This window comes from Aotus nancymaae, unplaced genomic scaffold (genome assembly GCF_030222135.1).
Source record: "Aotus nancymaae isolate 86718 unplaced genomic scaffold, 86718_ANA_hifiasm-v0.15.2.pri h1tg000053l, whole genome shotgun sequence".
In the NCBI taxonomy this organism is placed as follows: Eukaryota; Metazoa; Chordata; class Mammalia; order Primates; family Aotidae; genus Aotus; species Aotus nancymaae.
Window position 1 is genome coordinate 11,084,239 of NW_026988467.1, and position 19,026 is coordinate 11,103,264.

The 19,026-nt window shown below is 51.1% G+C and overlaps 1 protein-coding gene across 2 annotated transcripts in view; it reads left to right on the top strand.

The window, feature by feature from the left end:
* The window catches only part of PRDM2 (PR/SET domain 2), a 109,803-nt gene extending 96,100 nt beyond the window's left edge, over window positions 1-13,703 (top strand). For both annotated transcript variants that reach the window (XM_012439935.2, XM_021668282.2), the window contains 2 exons: window positions 5,135-5,277; window positions 11,801-13,703. In XM_012439935.2, coding sequence (XP_012295358.2) covers window positions 5,135-5,255 — 121 coding nt within the window. In that variant the 3' untranslated portion in view covers window positions 5,256-5,277; window positions 11,801-13,703. The remainder of the gene's footprint in view (window positions 1-5,134; window positions 5,278-11,800) is intronic.
* Window positions 13,704-19,026: the final 5,323 nt, after the last annotated feature.

Below are 19,026 nucleotides of genomic sequence, written 5' to 3' on the forward strand. Positions count from 1 at the left end.
GGGTTCTACCCAGATTAGCTGGAGTAACAAGGACCGAAGGGGAGATGGGCTGGCAGGGCAGCGCGGGCTGGACTTGCTCCATCAAGGAACTTGGGCTGCGGCCTGGGAGCTGTGGGATTCCGATAGGTTGCAGCAGGGGCATGTCATGTCCATTTGGCCTTGTGGGAAGAAGGTCCCACTTCTGCGGAAAAGATGGGAGGGGAGCCAGCGCAGAAGCGAGAAGTAGAAGTCCAGTGAGGAAGGCGCCTCGCAGGACCCCCCGAGAGAGGTGCTCCCCGATAGTGGTAGAAGAGGAAGGAACGCGGGCTGGATGGAGCCAGTGGCAGCTGACGTCTAGCAGGAGGGGGCGAGGGAGGGACCCTGTTGACTCCCAGGTCTCTGGCTTTCAGGGCACAAATGGAGTGCTGTTCACCAAGAACAGGACAGGGTGGGTGGCAGGCATGAGGCAGGGTCATAATTTAAATTCAGGACCCGATTTAAGGGGCCTCCTAGATGTCCGAGAGATGTCATGTCGGCACGTGAATCGAGTTCAAAGGCCAGATGTGGGCTGGGCATGGGTGCCGGTGAGTCATCAGGGTGAGGCTGGCCATGGACACCGAAGCCATGGATGCGTCGCCTTGGGAGGGAGTCATGTGCAGAGATGGCCGGCTCTGGTCCAGACCCCGTGTTCAGATCCTGATCTCACCAAGTGTGACTTTGGGCAAGTTAGCTGTCTTAACAAAATTTGGGCTGCCATAGCAAAATGCCAGGGACTGGGTGGCTTAAATGACAGAAGTTTATTTTTTCACAGTTCTGGAGGCTGGAAGTTCAAGATGAGGGTGCCAGCATGGTTCGGTTCTGGCCAGGGCTGTCTTCCTGGTTCGCAGACTACCACCTTCTGTCTGTCCTCACATGACCTTTCTAGGGCACGTGCATCTTCTTACAAGGCGCACGCAATAATCTTGTTATGAATGTCCCATCATCATGACCCCATTAAACCCAGTCACCTCCCGTAGGTCCCACCTCTGCATACAGGGGTTAGGGCTTCAGCATATGAATGAGGTGCAGGGGACACAAGCGTTCCATCTGTAACTAATAGTTAACCTCTCTCAAGTTTGTCAGCCTCTCAGGTTCACCAAGGACAAAATTAAGTGTGCATGGAACCCAGAACATCACAGCACATACGTGGCTGGGCGCATACTATTTCCTGTCCTTGAACTTGCCCTCCTTTCCTGCTTCCAGGAAAGTGTCTGATGTCTGCTATAGACTGTATTTGCTTCAATCTAAGGGCTCTTTTCTTCCTCTTCTATTCATTTTGCTGCCTCTGATTTGGCTGTGGACTTGTAAGCCATTGGCTGTATTCGCTTGAATTGTGTGTACAGTGAGAGCAGCATGGACTGAATGTGAGAGCTTGAGTTCCCTGTGACTTTGTGCTCCTTAGGGACGGGCTGCAGGCCCAGGCACGAATCTTAGTGCCTGCATGCAGTGAGCTTCGCTCAGAGTTTACAGATCTGAGGTTGGGTGTGGTGGCTCATGCCTGTAAACCCAGCACTTTGGGAGGCCGAGATGGGTGGATCACCTGAGGTCAGGAGTTCGAGGCCAGCCTGGCCAACATGGTGAAACCCCGTCTCTACTAAAAATATAAAAATTAGCTGGGCGTGGTGGTGCACACCTGTAGTCCTAGCTACTTGGGAGGCTGAGGCAGGAGAATTGCTTGAACCCAGGAGGCGGAGGTTGCGGTGAGCCGAGATCGCGCTATTGCACTCCAGCCTGGGTAACAAGAGTGAAACTCCGTCTCAAAAAAAAAAAAAAAAAAATTAGCTGGGTGTGGTGGCACGCGCCTATAGTCCCAGCTACTTGGGAGGCTGCGGCAGGAGAATCGCTTGAACCCGGGAGGTGGAGATCGCAGTGAGCTGAGATGGCGCCACTGCCCTCCAGCCTAAGTGACAGAGTGGGGCACCATCTCAAAAGAAAAAAAAAAGGGTTTACAGATAAGTGGGCACTGGTTGTGGATGACTCAGACTTTCCACAACGTTTTAGGCTGTTCTCTGGATTGTGAAGGTGAAGGGGCCTCTGGATAAGTGAGGCACTGGCTTGTTAACACTTACTTGCACAGCCATCGACCATGCCATCACCATGACCCACAGGGAGCATCCTATGCTCGCCCCCGCTGGCTGATAGGGCATCTCCTTGTGACTGGAGGCAGTGCTGGGAGCGCACGAGCTGTCCTTGTGCCTGAGACTCTGGGCTCTGCTGTCTCTGGGTGGAGGCGTGGCCTGGGGAGGGGGTGTGGTCCTGTGACCATGTTTCCTCCGCCTGCAAACCAGAACATCTCCTGGCTGCCTCCATCCACCCACCCAACATTTCCTGTGCCAGGTCCTGTTCCTGGGGACACGGGATTCTGCTGTGAGCAAGACTCAGTCCCTGCCCTCAAAGCCATCTTCTTCTGGTTGTAAAGGAGTGAGCAACTAACAGGAAACACCCAAGTGGTGACCTGGTGTTTCTTCAAAATTGTGGCCCAAGGAGCTGAAAAGCCTGGCCTCTGCTCCCTTAGGAAAGTCTCCATATCCTTCTGAGCCTCAGTTTTCTCATCCGTGAAAGGGGTATAAAAGCACTTGTTCCGCCTCCCTCCTGGGCTGCTGGGAGCGTTTAGAGAGAAGGCTGAGAAAGTCCTTGGGACTCATGGGGGGCATGTTAATGTCGGCTGCCGTGGTCTTCCATTAGGCCAGGCAGTGGATGAGCGGTGGCAGAGGGGGCCTCTGCCTTCGGGGGTTTTGCCCTAGACCTCCTCGCTCCATCCAGGTGGACGCCCTGAGCCGGGGAGGACGCGCGCCCCCTAGTGGAGACGCTATGGTTGCTGCATCCACAGGCGCCCAGGCGGAACTGATGCCAAAGCGAGCAGAGGCAGACAGGCTTGCTAGAGGGCTGGGAGGTCGTGCTGTTACTTTTGTGTGATTGATCTGGCTTTTGGATATTTAATAGCAGAGAAGGGAGAAGCTGGATACTGATGATGCAGGGCTTGTCTGTTTCCAAAGCTTCTGCTGGTCTTGCTTTTACCTCTGTAGATAGACATTTCCTAGGGAGGGTGATGTCGTGGGGAAGGCACCTGCTCTCTGCCAGCTCTGTTTCTTATTCCTCAGCAGGACGCAGGAGTCCATGTCTCCAGCAGCCTCCCAGCTGGCTGTCTCCTCCCAGGTTGGGTCTCCTGGGACACCAGCCAGCTAGCATGTGGTTGGCCACTAACTGCCAGAGACAGCCCCCCTGAGGCTCCCTCCTGGGCCTTGGTGGCCCATCTGGAGCACAGCTTGCATGAAGTGTGGGCCCTCCGTTTCCTCCTTAACTCTTGCACAGGCGAGTAGACCCAGCTGACCGTAGGCCCTGGCTGCACAGTGCGGGGGAGGAATCAAACAGGCAGCCCTGACCTTGACGGAGAGCCAGGCCCTCGGGGAGGCTCCCTTGTGACAACAGCAGATCTCTTTCTGTTGTCTAAGGCTTCTCTCCGGCACCTTCTGTTTGTCTGTTGATGCGTTCGCTTATTTTAATATTGGTTGAGCTTCCCTTGTCAGCTTTGGCACTGTCAGCATTTGGGGCTGCTGAAATCTTTGTCGCGGGGCCTGTCCCTGACCTGGGCTGCCTTGTCCGGAGGCCCACCCACCTCACTTTCCATTCTTCCATCTAGAGAGGCAGACAGGTGACAGGCTCTCTGTGCCTCAGTTTCCTCATCTGTAAATTAGGGATAATAACAGTATCCACCTGGATAGGCTGTGTGAAGAGTTAGATGGTTTGTATATGTAAAATGCCTAGCACAGTTCTGGACACGCAGGAAGCCTGTGTGTATCACCCTTACTCAGTGGATGTTTATTTGTTTATTTATTTGCGATGGAGTCTTGCTCTGTCATCCAGCATGGAGTACAATGGAGCACAATCTCAGCTCACTGCAGCCTCTCCCTCCTGGGTTCAAGCAATTCTCCTGCCTCAGCCTCCCGAGTAATTGGGTTTACAGGAGCCCACCACCACGCCCAGCTAATTTTTTGTATTTTTAGTAGAGATGGGGTTTCACCATGTTGACCAGGCTGGTCTTGAACTCCTGACCTCATGTGATCCACCTGCCTCAGCTTCCCAGAGTGCTGGGGAACCACTGTGCCCTGCCGGATGTTTATTTTTATTGTGCCAAGCTGGGGATGCAACAATGAAGAAAGACCCTGACCTTGGGATCTCAGAGCTCATGAGAAAGGCAGATACCTTATTCTGGGTTTTTAATTCAGTGTAACAAGTGCTGGGATGGGGACACATCAGGGGCTTGATGGAGGAACACCTCACCCAGGAGTTAAAGAAGGAAGGCTTCCTGGAGGAGGTAGCATCCCAGCTGGGATATGAAAGAGAAGTACGAGTTAGCTGAGTGAGGAAAGGAGATGAATAATGGCGTGAGTTATCTGTCTTTTAAATAAATTTTAAAAGGCCCTTCTGAAAAACTCAAATGCCATTTACTGGGCTATATAGTACAAATAGGGCAAAATGATGCCAAAAAAAAAAAATTCTGGTTCACTTCTCTGTGGGAAGTCACATCACCCCTCTGAGATACCCAGCTTGGAAGTGCTTCGCACAGGATAGATGCGGAGTGCGGGGTTAGGGCAGGGAGGAGACCTGCCTCCATCCCCCACAACCCAGCAGGTGTGTTTCTGCTTTGGCAACAGTAACCTCCCCAGATGCTTTCTGCCTCATGGGTGCTGGGGCCTGGCAGGAGGGGAGAACAGGGACGCAGGTGGGGAATGGAATCAGAGAAGGGCAAAGCCGTTGTTCTGATGCAACCGGAGTCATTCCGGCTCACCTGCATGTCCACTGGGGGTCACCAGACGGCGCTGCCCATCACGGTGTCTCAGAACCGTGCCAATGGACACTGCTCTCACCAATGCTCCTGCGATCGCCTCTGAGGGGAGACAGTGTGGTGGATTGAACATGGAGAAGTGCACATTGGTGGTTAAAGCTCATGTTCTATTAGCTGACGCCAGGCACCTGGCCTCAAAGTGTCCAGGAAGTGCAGTCCTGCCCGGGCCTGGAAAGTGGTGACCAGCACTAAGGAAGCCCCCCCGAGCAATGTCTGGGGCACCGGGCTGGGCTCCTGGTGACAATGTGTGTTATTCCTCTTCCTGCACAGCTACAGCCTCCGCTTGGCGTCTCGATGCCCTCCACCAGCCGCCCCGTACATCACCAGGCAGTGCAGGAAGGTCAAGGCCCCGGCTGCAGCCCAGTTCCAGGGACCATTCTTCAAAGAGTAGACACCTGCCTGCTCCCTGACAGGTACGAGGCAGGACGGAGCAGCTTCCGGCACTGTTTGGGTGGGTCTGGGGGTCAAGGGGGCGTGGGCTTGGGTCTTGGGTGGGGAGGGAAGGAGAGAAAGGGAGTGGGTGTGATTGCTTGTGTGTACCAGGCACGGGGCATGGCCTCCCTCCGGGAGGGCACTTGGCTGAGGGCAGACTCTGGACTGCCTGTTTCACATCCCAGCTCTGCCACTTCCTGGCTGCGAACTTCAAGCACATGACTTAGTCTTTCTGAGCCTCAGTTTCCACATTTGTACAGTGGGCACCACAACAGTACCTACTTTATGGGGTGATTGTGAGAATTACAAGTGTCAAATGTGCAAAGCACCTAGAACAGGGTCTGCCACATAATCAGCACTCGGTAAGTCGTTATTGGAATAATAATAATAAAAGTCATTAGTCCGGGCACGGCGGCTCACACCTGTAATCCCAGCACTTTGGGAGGCCGAGGCAGGCAGATAGCGAGGTCAGGAGATTGAGACCATCCTGGCCAACATGGTGAAACCCTGTCGCTACTAAAACATACAAAAATTAGCTAAGTGTGGTGGCATGTGCCTGTAGTCCCAGCTACTCGGGAGGCTGAGGAAGGAGAATTGCTTGAACCCGGGAGGCGGAGGTTGCAGTGAGCCGAGATCGTGCCACTGCACTCCAGCCTGGTGCCTGGCAACAGAGCAAGACTCTGTCTCAAAAAAAAAAAAAAAAAAAAAATAGTCATTATACTCAGTTCTCAATTGCCTCAGAGGCACTAAGCCCAGAAAAGATTGCAGCGTTCCTATTCTCACACTGTATTTGAAAGTCAAAATAATACAAGTTGAGTGACCCTAATCCAAAAATCCAAAATCTTAAAACGTCCCCAGATCTGAAACTTGAGTACAGACATGACACTCAAAGGAAATGCTCATTGGAGCCTTCCAGATTTCAGATTTTTGGATTAGGGATGCTGAACCGGTAAGTATGTAATGCAAATATTCCAAAATCCAAGAAAATCCAAAATCTAAAAAGTTTCGAGTCTCAAGCATTTCAGATGAGGGATATATAATCTGTCCTAATCCATAAAATATAAAACTCAGATTTATTTTGGACCAAAACAGTCTCTTCCTAGGTTTTCTGGTGGTAAAAACCTGGAATCACTCTAAGATTTCTGTCAGATAAAAACATGGAAGTCAGGCCTTTCATTTTTGGCGTACCTGGGTTTTGCTGGGGACCCACGAGCAGGCTTGACCCTCCCTGTTGGTGACACCACATGACTACGTTCATTGTGTCCCCAGGGTCAGCATTGCAAAGCGTGACCAGAAGACCTCAGGCATCTGAAGATCCAGGATGCTGTTATAAATACAGACCCCAGAGTCCGGTTCCAAATGTACAACATGGCCAAAAAGACCCAAATCCCACTTACTGGGCTCTGTACAAAGAGGGCCAAACCCCATTATAAAATCCTGAGTTCACATCCCTGTGGGAAGTCACGTCACCCCTGAGACATACCCAGCATGGAAGTGCTTGGCACAGGACAGATGTGGAATGCGGGGTTAATGGCAGGGAGGGGACCTGCCACCACCCCACAGCCCTGCTTGTCTTGGTGGGTGGGTATTGATGGCATGGGCCAGGGAACCTGCATTAGCAGATGGCCAGGTGGTTCTGGGACACACTTAGTTTGGGGATGCCTGCTTAACAGAAGGCAGGGGTTAAAACACAAGCCAGGGCTGTTTGGAATGAGAGTGCAGTTCAAGGCAGGAATGGGCTGAATTCTGAAACTCAGAGGGCTTTTGTGTTATACCAGCAAGAGGAGACCCTTTCTGCCTGCCCGCCCACCCCAACACCTCACTCACTTCTCTCTTCCTTAAGCAGTTGAAGTTTCCAGCTTGGCTTTATTCCTCTGGGGTTTGGGGAGGGGAGTGAAAATAAAATCCACTCTTCCCCAGAGAGTCTGTTGTCTGCCCCTGGAACTGAACCTGTCTCTCCGGGGCCAGCTGTCTCCTGACAGGGGAATCTGGAGACTTGACCCTGAGCTGGAGCCTCATGGAACGACACTGAGATGGACTCTAAGATAATGCAGAATTGGGAGGCCCTGGGAGATGAGCCTCCCATTTTACAGATGGAAAAAATGAGGCCTTCTGGAAAATGGGAGGCCATACCAGAATGGCAGTTCGACTCTGGGAACCGTTTGTGTCTGGCATCCTCCTTGTAGCCAAGGCTGCTGTGTGAACCTTCTGTGTTGATGGGCACCCAGGAATCGCTTCCACCCCAGAGCAGGTGTTCTCTGAGCTGGAGGGAGAGCCAGGTGCAATGGGCTGGCTTCCTAAACAGACTGGGACATTTCTGTTGGCCGCTGCAGGCTTGGCAAAGACGATGATGAAATGTATGTAGCATTTGCCAAGCATTATGAATTTAGGCTGTGCCCCAGGTCTGGGCACTGTCCTAGGTGGTGGCCTTTTTTTTCCTTCTTTAAAAACACATACAGGCCGGGCGTGGTGGCTCACACCTGTAATACCAGCACTGTGGGAGGCTGAGGCAGGTGTATCATGAGGTCAAGAGATTGAGACCATCCTGGCCAACTTGGTGAAACCCCATCTCTACTAAAAATACAAGAAAAACTAGTTTGGCATGGTGGCGGGTTCCTGTAGTCCCAGCTACTCGGGAGGCTGAGGCAGGAGAATTGCTTGAACCTGGGAGTTGGAGGTTGCAGTGAGCCGAGATTGTGCCACTGCACTCCAGCCTGGCCACAGAGTGAGACTTTGTTTAACTCCCCCCACCACATACACAGTTTCCCAAGCTAAGCAATCAAATGAAGAGAGGCCTAATGTAATTTGCCTCTGCATCTTATAATCTCTGTTTGCTCACCAACAACGAAGGTTCCAAACTCACAGTTTACTGTCTAATTGACTAAAACTTGCTCCATAAAATCCTATGTAGCTTTCTCTTTCCGTTTTTAAAATTGGTACTTCTACCAAGCATGTGCTACTTATATTATTTTAAAAGAATTAAAAAAAAAATCTTCTGGTACTTTTGCCTTAGTTAGCTCAGGCAGCCATCACAAAATACCATCGATTATGTGGCTTAAATATTGAACGAAATTTATTTCCTGATGGTTCTCGGCTGATGGAAATACCAGCTCAGGGAGCCACCATAGCCAGGTTCTGGTGAGGGCTCGCTTCCTGGCTTGCAGACAGCCACCTTCTTGCTGTGCACTCACATGGTGGGGGCCTGGGGAAGAGCAAGCTTTCTGGGGTCTCTTCTTAGAAGTCCACTCATCTCATCGTGAGCCTTTCTTTATGATCTCATCTAAACCTAATCACCTCTCAAAGGCCCCGCCTCTAAATACCATCACATGGAGGGGTTAGGTCTTCAGCATGAGGGTTTTAGGGGTACACAGTTCAGTCCATAGCACTATCGAACGCGGTTCCAGACTTATGAAAATGCCACAGCAAAGTATTTTAGTTCAGGAGGGTGTGTGCAGGTCAAAGCCCTCGTTTTACAGGGAAGGAAACTGACATGGAGGGGCACGTGGCAGAACTGGCATCAGCACTCTGGTCTTCTGATTTCCGGGACCAATGCTGGATTTTAAGTGGGCCGTGCCTCCTTCATGCAAAACTGTGTGTGCATGTGGGTTTTGTACAGAGAAAAGGATGGCCTGCTTGAAGGACCCATGGCCTCGGCTGCTTTGCCCGCTGTTGCCCATTCCAGATTCAAGGCTCCGTCACCCATCTCCCGGATGGTCTGAATGCAGTGAGAATGAACACTGCAGAGGAGCCTGGTTTCTGGGAGGCCCTGCCTTTTGTCAGCCTCTGTGGCATCTCCTTTACTGTGGCTCAGACAAAGCCCAGAGGTTTCTGTTCGCTTTTAAGTGCAGAAAAGTGCCACACTGCTTAGGCTATAGGGAGGCTTCCTTTGCACATCCTGTCTTCACCCCACCCCAGGGGTTCAGCGGGAAGCCCAGGGAAGGGACAGCCTCTGACCTGTCTGTCCACGGTTGTGATCCTTCTCTCAGCTGTTGCTGCTCCTTTGGCTAAGACCAGCGACCTGAGGGCCCTCTGTGGCAGGCTTTCTGACATGGGCTCCCTCCTGGGGTCCTGGGAGTGGGGTGTGTAGAGGTCCCCGATCCCGGCTCATCTCCCTTGTATGAGAGCTTCCCTCCTTCTCAGGTCCAGCCCCCAGCCCCGGCTGCTGTGGCCTCCCAGAGGGCTGCTCTCTTGGTTGGGAACTGGCAAGATGGCTCCTTTTATGGATCCCATGTGACCCAGGGGAAACTCACACTTGCTGGCCACGCCAGGCCAAGGGAACACAGCCACTCCATAGCTGGCCCTGTCTCTGCTTCCTTTTCCTCCCCATGCTCTGACTCATGGGCACAGGCAGACAGGCTGGTCTGCTGCATAAGCAGGTGTCCTCTCGGAAGGGACACTGCCTCTCTTGAAGACATCCCACTCCCCCGCAAGCAGCCCTTTCCAGCCCCATCGAGACATTTCAGGGAATTGAAATTAATATAGTGGTGAAGTGCACAGTTTCTGGAGCTATACCTTCGGTGGCTACTTCACTCCTCTGTGTTTGAATTCACGCATCTGTGAAATGGGTTAATAATGGTAATACCTCCCTCATGGGTTTATTGAGAGGATTGCATAGGTTAGTGAATGAAAAGCCCTTAGCAAAGTGCCTGGCATGCAGTAAGCCTTCCATAAACAACTGGTAGTATTATGATAGAAATATTACATTATTAGCAGTAGTAATAATAATAGCGGTAGTTATTTTTAGTAATCGTAATGGTGACCAGGTCCACTGGGCAAGAGAACTGTAGCCTGAACTTGGCCCAGCTCAATTCAATCCAATGCAGTGAACATTATTGATTGATTTATTTTGAGACAGGGTCTCACTCTGTCACCCAGGCTGGAGTGCGGTGGTGCGATCTTGTCTCACTCCAACCTCTGCCTCCTGGCTTCAAGTGATTCTCCTGTGTCAGCCTCCTGAGTAGCTGGGATTACAGGCACCCACCACCACGCCTGGCTAATTTTTGTATTTTTAGTAGAGGTGGAGTTTCACCATGTTGGCCAGGCTGGTCTCAAACTCCTGACCTCAGGTGATCTGCCCACCTCAGCCTCTTGAAAGCGCTGGGATTACAACTGTGAGCCACTGTGCCCTGCCTGCAATGAACATTATTAAGGACTCACTCATGTGCTCAGCTCTGTTCTAAGCTCTGTGAATGTGGTTTCTGCGGAGGAAGCACGAGGGCACAGCCATCCTCTCCCGACTGGAAGAGCAGACAGGTGCTGGAGTGAGCCTAGCCTGGGTTCGAGTCTCACCTCTGCTGCTCATCATCAGCACAGTTGTAAAAGTTATTTCTCTTCTCTGAGTCTCCCATTTCTTTCCTATAAAATGGGGATCCGTGTTGCCTGCCTTGAGGGTTGTTGTGAACATCCAAAGGAAATTAAGGGAGAGTACAGTCACTTCGGAAAACGGGCAGTGGTGACTGATGCTGAACATGTGGGTACCTCAGGACCGGGCAGTCCCACTGCAGGGGACACACGCAGCAGATACGCACCCACACGCGCCAGAAAACACCTGTGAGAATGCTGATACGTCATCTCTGCGCATCCTACAACCCAGCACTTCTGCTCAGCAGCAGTGCATAGATATGTGCACCACGTGTGTCTTCTAGACACATATAAGAATGTTCTAGCAGCATGACTCACATGGCACCAAACTGGAAGTTCCCAGTTGTGGATCAGCAGAGGAATAGCTGGATAGATGTGGTGCATTTTTTTTTCTTTGAGATGGTGTTTCGTTCTTAATTGCCTAGGCTGGAATGCAATGGCAGGATCTCAGCTCACTACAACCTCTGCCTCCCGGATTCAAGTGATTCTCCTGCCTCAGCCTCCCAAGTAGCTGGGATTATAGGCTTATGCCATGATACCCAGCTAATTTTTGTATTTTTAGTAGAGATGGGGTTTCACCATATTGGCCAGGCTGGTCTTGAACTCCTGACCTCAGGTGATCCGCCCACCTTGGTCTCCCAAAGTGCTTGGATTACAGGCACGAGCCACTGCGTCCAGCCTAGATGTGGTGTATTTCTATAGTAACACACTACACAACAACAAGGTTGCAAGCATCAACCACACATGCAGAATGCATGGCTCTCACAAACACTGAGTGGAAAAAGCCAGACACAGGAGGAGATGTACTGATTGATCCTATTTATTTAACTTAAAAAATGGGTGAAATCAGTCTACCGTGTTAGAGGTGAGGACCGTGGTTCTTCTGGAGGGCAGGAGGGTTCATGTATCCTTAAAGGGGTCATGGGTTTGGGGTTGATGGGTGACTGTCACGTTCTGGTTTTTGATTTGGGTGCCAGCTTTGCAGGTGTATTCACTGTGAAAATTCATCAAGCTGTGCTTTTCAGCTTGATGTTTCAGTACACAGTTTAATTACAAAATGAAGTGGGATAACACATGGACCGCCTGCGATCGGGACTGAATATGCGCTCACCGTCATTATGTTCATTTCCTTTTTCTCCTCAGCACCTGAAGTGACCTGGAATCAGTGAAGCCAAAGGGACTGGCAGACTGCCCTGCAGGGAGTACCGACCTATCCCAGTTGTGTGAGCCTGCACGAGAAAGGGAGTGCATGTGCGTGCGTGCCTGTGTGCGTGCATGTGTGTGTGCGTGTGTTCTCGTGCGGGTGTGTGAGTGCTCTTCAAACAAGGGTCCCGAACCCCAGGGTGGCAGGAAGGCGGCGACTCCAGGCTGTCCTTCGTCATGATGCCTGGATGCAGCTCTCGGGACCGTGTTCTGTAGCTCAGTCTTCCTGTTGGGGTGGGGCCTCTCCTACTATGCAATTTTTCAAGAGCTCCTTGACCCTGCTTTTTACTTCCTGAGTTGGCTTTTGCCATTATGGGGACTTTGGTCTGACCCAGGGGTCAGCTTTAGGAAGGCCTTCAGGAGGAGGCCAAGTTCCCCTTCAGTACGACCCCCTCTCCCCACCTTCCCTCTCCCGCAACATCTCTGGGAATCGATAGCATATTGACACGTTGGAGCCAAGCCTGAACACTCCCCTTGGCCCCAGCACATGGAAATCCCCCTTCCTTGCCTAAGGTGTCTGCGTTTCTGGCTCTTGAGTCATTTCCAGACTCGAAATTCTCATCAGTCCATTGCTCTTGAGTCCTTTGCAGAGAACCTCAAATCAGGTGCACCTGGGAGACTTTGTCCTCACTTACAGATCTGTTTCCTCCCTTGGGAAGGGCAGGGAATGGGGCCGGTGTATGGAAGGGAGGGATCTCCTGTGCCCTTCATTGCCACACTTCGTGGGACCATGAACACCTTTAGTGTCTGAGCTTCTCAAATTAGCTGCAATAGGAAACAAACAAATTGGGAAATTAAAAAAAAAAAAAAAGGAAATATTTAAAAGCACAGGGGGAAGAAGAAGAGATTTTGGAGGCCATCCTGCCGGGGTGGACAGGGCTGACTCTTGCTCTCTGGAACACAGTCCATGTCTTGGAGAAACGGGTGAACTGAGCTTGGCGTTTGGACCCAGTTCAGTGAGGTTCTTGGGTTTTGTGCCTTTGGGGCAGACCCCAGACGAGGATGTCTGAGACCACTTGGGTGCTGTTTTCTCAGCTCCGATTTCAATAGTGAGCTATCAAACCCAGAGCGAGAGGAAGGAGCTCTGATGAGCACGATCTGTCACACAATAAAGGGATTTTTTTTTCAGGGCTACTATGGTTGATCTTGCAACTCTGTAAATATGTGTGTAGACACTTTTAAAAGCACGTATTTATGTCCCTGACTGTAAATGCCCCGTTTTTAAAGTTTTATAACTTGTGTTATTTAATGAGTCAGTCAATGAGCTGCAGTATGGGGTCTGCTAAGGGTCTAGGAGAAGGGTCTCATGCGACCCTCACATGGGCAGAAAAATGCTGGTCATTGGCCGACATCACAGTTTTCCTGTTTCCCACCCAGCTGAAAACCGTTGTTTGCTTTAAATTTTCATAAACTGGAATCCTTTCACCCGCTCCTACAGTTAACCCTCACGAGCATGACGTGCTGAGGCTGTTCCTTATCCTGATGATGCGCTTCTGTCCGTAAATGTTAACACTCATGAACCATATCCCAGCCTCTCGGTTCTTGAGGGCCTCCCCTTGCAGCAGCGAGGAAAGCTCACAAACCCAAAACCTGGGAAGTCACCCGCAGCCCACGGTGAACTCTGGGAAATTTGGTTGAGGCCTTGGGGTCACTCCTTGTTTGCATGTGCAAATGTGCTGGTCACCCTTCAACACTCCCAGACGGTCAGCAAAACTGTTCCAGTAACGAGAAGAGGTGATTTTGTAAAGGCGGCATATCCTGGTCACTGTTGGTCTTCAAGACGACAGCTCTGTATCTGCCATGTGACGAGAATTAACAATAAAAGTGTGAAGAGCGATTGTGAGGAACAAGGGTGGGAGTGATCATTTTCGTTTCTGTGCTTTGTCTTCTGTGTTGGTGGTTTCAGTGGGAGTGGGGTGGGGGTCTCTGAATGCTCCCTCCCAGCAACAGGAGGAACCTAGGGCTCATGGAACCTCACTCTGGAAATGTCCCACCTGGTAAGCAACTCTGCTCTGCCACCTGCCAGCCAGTGAGTTAAACCACGTCACTAAGACCTGAAAGACCTCTTGTGATTGCAAATGTATTCTCAAACAGCTTTATTGAGGGCTAATCCACAGATCATACCACTTACCCACTTAAGCGTACACATTAGTGGCTTTTAGTACTTTCAGTGTTATGTAGCCATCTCCACAACCAATTGTAGAACATTTTCATCACCCCTAAAAAGAAACCCCATGCTTGTTAGCAGTTACTCCCCGTTTCCCCAAAGCCCCTACCCTTAGGCAACCACAGATCTACTCTCTGTTCCTGTAGGTTCATCTATTTTGGACATTTCATAGAAGTGGAACTGGAAAACGTGATCTTTTGTGACTGGCTTCTTTTACTCAGCATGTTTTCAAGGCTCGCCTAGGTTGCAGCACGCATTAGGATTTCATTCCTTTTTATGGCTAAATGTTCCATTGTAGGAATAGAGCACATTTCATTCACTCATTCTTCAGGTGATTTATTTTGGGGTTGGTTCTGCTTCTTGGCTATTAAAAATGTTGCTATGAATATTCATGTGACAGTTTTTGTATGGACATAGATCTTCTTGGATATATAGCCAGGAGGGGACTGGGTCATATGGCAACTCTATATTCCACATTTTGAGGAACTGCCAAACTATTTTCCAAAGTAGCTGCACTGTTTCCCATTCTCACCAGCCACACGTAAGGATTCCTGTTTCCCCAAATCTTGGCAGCACTTGGCACTGTCTTTTTTAATTTTAGCCACCCTACTGCATGTGAATGTAAATGAATTCTTTGAAGGAATAACCATCTCTCTGACCACAAACCCTGGCAGAGTTAGATATCAGAGTCCCAAGAGGATGGGATGGGTAGAGGGGGAGTCTTAAGGGAAGTGCGAGGGAAGTGTATTCTTGGGTTTGGGTGGAAGGAGACCCCAAAATGGTCTTTGTCCACATCCAAATATTGCAGAAAAGTAGAAGGAAGAACCCAAAGCTCTATCTTTTCACTTAAACACTTCCTCTGAAAAGGAGCAGAGGTGATGTGTTAGAGTTCTCCAGGGAAACAGAACCAGAAGGAGATACACACACACACACACACACACACACACACACACACACACACACACACACGATTCATTATGATGAATTGGCTCACATGATTGTGAAGGCTGAGAAGTCCCAAGATCTGCTTCCTGCAAGCTGGGGACCCAGGAAAGCCAGCGGTGTAATTGAGTCCAAGTCCAAAGGTCTGAGAACCAGGGGAGTTGATATAAATCAACTCAGTCTGAGGGCAGGAGAAGGTGAGGTGAGGTGTCCCAGTTCAACAGCGGGGCAGGGGAAAAGGGGTGAATTGCTCCTTCCACCTTTTGCTCTATCCAGGTCTTTAATGGATGGGAGGATGCCACCCATCCTGGGGAGGGTGATCTACTGAGTCCTCAGACTCAAATGTGAATCTCCTCTGGAAACACCCTCACAGATACACCCAGAAAGAACGTTTGATCTGGACGCCCATTGGGTACCCTGGGGTCAACTCAAGTTGACACATAAAATTAACCATCCACTCTTTGGAGGACATTTATCTAGAAAGTAAACAAAGTAGACTCCTAGTGAGGTGAAATCCACATGTTCAACTCATCAGCATTGGCCGGTCCCCTAGTCGGGGCAGACACAGGCCTTGCTATGCGGGGACTCACAGGGGTAGAGATGGCAGGGGGACAGTAGATGGAGGAGAAAATAAACAATTTCGGAAAATTAAAAGTGTGGAGGCCAATCCTGGGTGCATTGGAGCATAGTGGTGGGACCTCAAATCCAGCCTGGGGCGTCTGGGAAGGCTTCCTGGAGGAGGACTCCTGCAGATCCCGATGAGGTCGCCACACCTAACCTCCACATTAGGCTTTAGAAAGATTCATGAAAGGAAGAGAAGTTTTCTTAGTAGCCTGGAATTAAAATGAAACTGACGAGATCCATCAGTGGGCTACTTTTCAACTTCATCAGATAATGTCATGCATAATTCCATCCCATTTTTCCAACAGGCTTCGAGGTGGGCAGGGTGGGTCTAATGTCTGTTCTGAACTGATATAACTCAGTGACTGGGTGACTCTTCCAGATCACACCTGCTCCGCATCAACCTTGGCCCAAGGCAGCCCTCGCTTCCAAGCCCAGGGCTGCTATTCTCATACAGACAGCGCCAGGCCTTCCCCCGACATCCCTCTCATCTCACAACACAGCAGTGTGAGTATCTCAATAGCCGCTTCACAGATGAAAAATGTGAGGCTCAGAGACGTTAGACGATTGGACCAGGGTCACATAAGTGGTAGATGTGGGCCTGGCATTGGACACAGGCCTCTCAGGGCCCCAAGGCCAAGATGTCCTACTCACCCATCCTTGTCCCTTGCTGCTCCCTTTACCACTGCTTTAGCAATTCCTTATGATCTCAAGCCACCTTGCAAGTGGAAACATTACAACAGAGGTCAGTCCCTAACTCCCAGGGTACAGCAATCCGCTCCTGGGCTTTTGCTTCGCCCCAGATTTGTACCCATACAAGACACAGCAGTTTAAAAGACAGGTGTTGGAGCACCAGGCCCAGGTTAATCTCAGCTCTGCTCCATATTGGCTGTAACCTTGGGCTGGTCACTGGCCTCAGCTTGGTTCCTTGTTTGTACAAGGGGATGGTAATCACCTCCACCTTCCTACGTTTCAGTGAGGATAAAAATTACCCACTACTGAGTCTCTTTAGGGTAAGTAAATTTACCTGTTTCTGGGATCACCTGGTCCCCTTGTTAAAAGAGAGATTCTCGGCTTCCACCCCAGCAGGTGCTGAATCAGAATGGGGTTCGGGTTGTATTGTTAACAAGCTCGGCATATCCCGCCGAGTTTAACACCTGCTAAGTTTGAGAATTATGGGCATAGCAGTGATTGAAAATAGCATCCTGCCTCCACCAGAACAAATCGAGGTTGCCACAGCCTCTGAGTTTTCGTTCAACAAGGCATCTCTGGTGACTCTTTTTCTTTTTTTTTTCAAATGGAGTTTCACTCTTGTTGCCCTGGCTGGAGTGCAATGGCACAATCTCGGCTCACTGCAACCTCCACCTCCCAGGTTCAAGCGATTATCCTGCCTCAGCCTCCCAAGTAGCTGGGATTACAGGCATGTACCACCACGCCCGGCAAATTTTGTATTTTTAGTAGAGACGGGGTTTCTCTATGTTGGTCAGACTGGTCTTGAACTCCTGAGCTTGTGATCCACCCACCTCAGCCTCCCAAAGTGCTGGGATTACAGGCTTGAGCCACCTTGCCCGGCCTCTGGTGACTCTAGAACATTGCACTGAGCCGCTCCTAGGAGAGGGGAGACAGCCTCCAGCAACGCCCACCTTCCAGGGGCCTCACAGAACCTGCTGAACCGGATCACCTGTCTTCAGTGGAGAAACAAGACAGAGGTACTGGGATGGGTCAGGAAACAGGGAGCCCCCATAGACCTCTGTGGCAGCAACACGCAGAATGTGGGCAACGTCGACTTCGCTGGTACAGGTTAGAGGGAGCCCAGTGGGGAGTGCAATGGAGAGTCTGGCACTTCTGAGAGGTCCAGGATTTAGTGACCTGCTGAGTGACCAGGACTGCACGTGTGTCCACCAAGGGAACCCGAGGAAGCCACGCACACAGCTCACCAAACACATCAGCTGTGGCTGGGACTGAGTCTTCCTGGGTACCGCAGGTGGGAGCCGGGCAGAGGAAGGACCCGGCAGCTCACCTGAGGCTGTGATGCTGCCTCTCGCCAGCAGATGGAGATCCTCCCTCAAGTCCCGGCTCCAGGACATCTGACTTTTGTCCAGGCAGGGGTAGGTCAAACAGGTGAGCCAAGTGCTCCTGGTTAAGGCCGAAGTCATAAGGAGCCTTGAGGGACCACAAAGTTGCTCAGCTGAGGGGGTGGAAAGCGGTTCCTGAGCTCCCAACTCCAAAGAGACGGGCTTGGGATCCCCCTCGGGTGTGAGGTAAAAGGAGAGATGCGATGATCTGGGGTGGGGTGCCCAGCTGAGGGTGAGAGTCCGCTGGTCTGGAGGACTAGAAGCTCAAACTCCTGACAGCTTTGCTGGTCGTGGCTCAGCTGAGAAGACAGAACCGCCGACCCCCAGCTCTAGGAAGCCCGTGCCCAAGACGGGAGCCTGGCCTGGAGTCAGCCCCTCGTTACAATAGGCTGGCGGAGGTGGAGGCAGGGGGCTAACCCAGAGCAAATGAAACCTTCAGCTGGTCCCCAATGGGCTGCGTGCAGAGTAAAGCTCTCCCATGCTCTCCCAATCCTTCCTCCTACTCCAGAGCAGGTCAGGCAGGGAGGGCGGGTTTGCTGAGAGGGTGAGGCTGGTCATGTAACTTAGTCATCAGCCGGCTTCTCTGCAGTGTTTGGGAGAGGGGACTGGACCAGTAAGAGTCAGCACATAGACAGATCTGAGATTGAGGGTCTCCTTGCATTTTGCATCCTGACCGCCTTACTCGTCTGCCCCTAGTTCTGGTCCTGGCAGCTTAGGATGCTGTGTGTTTCTCTGGGCTGTGTGCACATCTCTGAATCCAATCAAGTCATTCTAAAAATGCTCCAAAGTCTTCCCAAGCACTTAGAATGAAATTCAACCCCCCTTTCTGGTTTAGATGCCCCCCAGCCTCACCCCACACCCTCCACCCCACCCCCCTTGCCCTCTTCATTGCAGCCATAGTAGCTGTCTTTCTGCTCTTGTATAAGCTCTCTCTGCCACAGGGCCTTTGCACGAACGAATTCCTCTGCCTGCAATGACTTTTCCCCCTTAGTCACGTGGCTCTCAGCTTGAATGTCCTCTTCTCAGCACTCTTCCCTGAACACAGTCCATAGTAGCCCATCACCTCTCATTTGGGCCTGTTGGTTTATTCTTACCTCTTATGACCTGAGAATTTCTAGTCTCCCAGCTTCTCCTGAATGTCTGCCCCATGAGAGCAGAGGGACCACATCTGCCTCGTTCAAGGCTGTATCCTGGTACCAATGACAGCACTTGGCACCTGTCATTGGGGACCTACCTGTCAGTTGGTCCTTGGGATTCATTATGGGGCACATTGAGAGTCCTCCCTCAGAGAAATCGACCTTGGAGGAGCCTTTGCTGACTCAGGGATCTGGTGCAGTTGTGTGAGAATAGCTGGTTAGCAG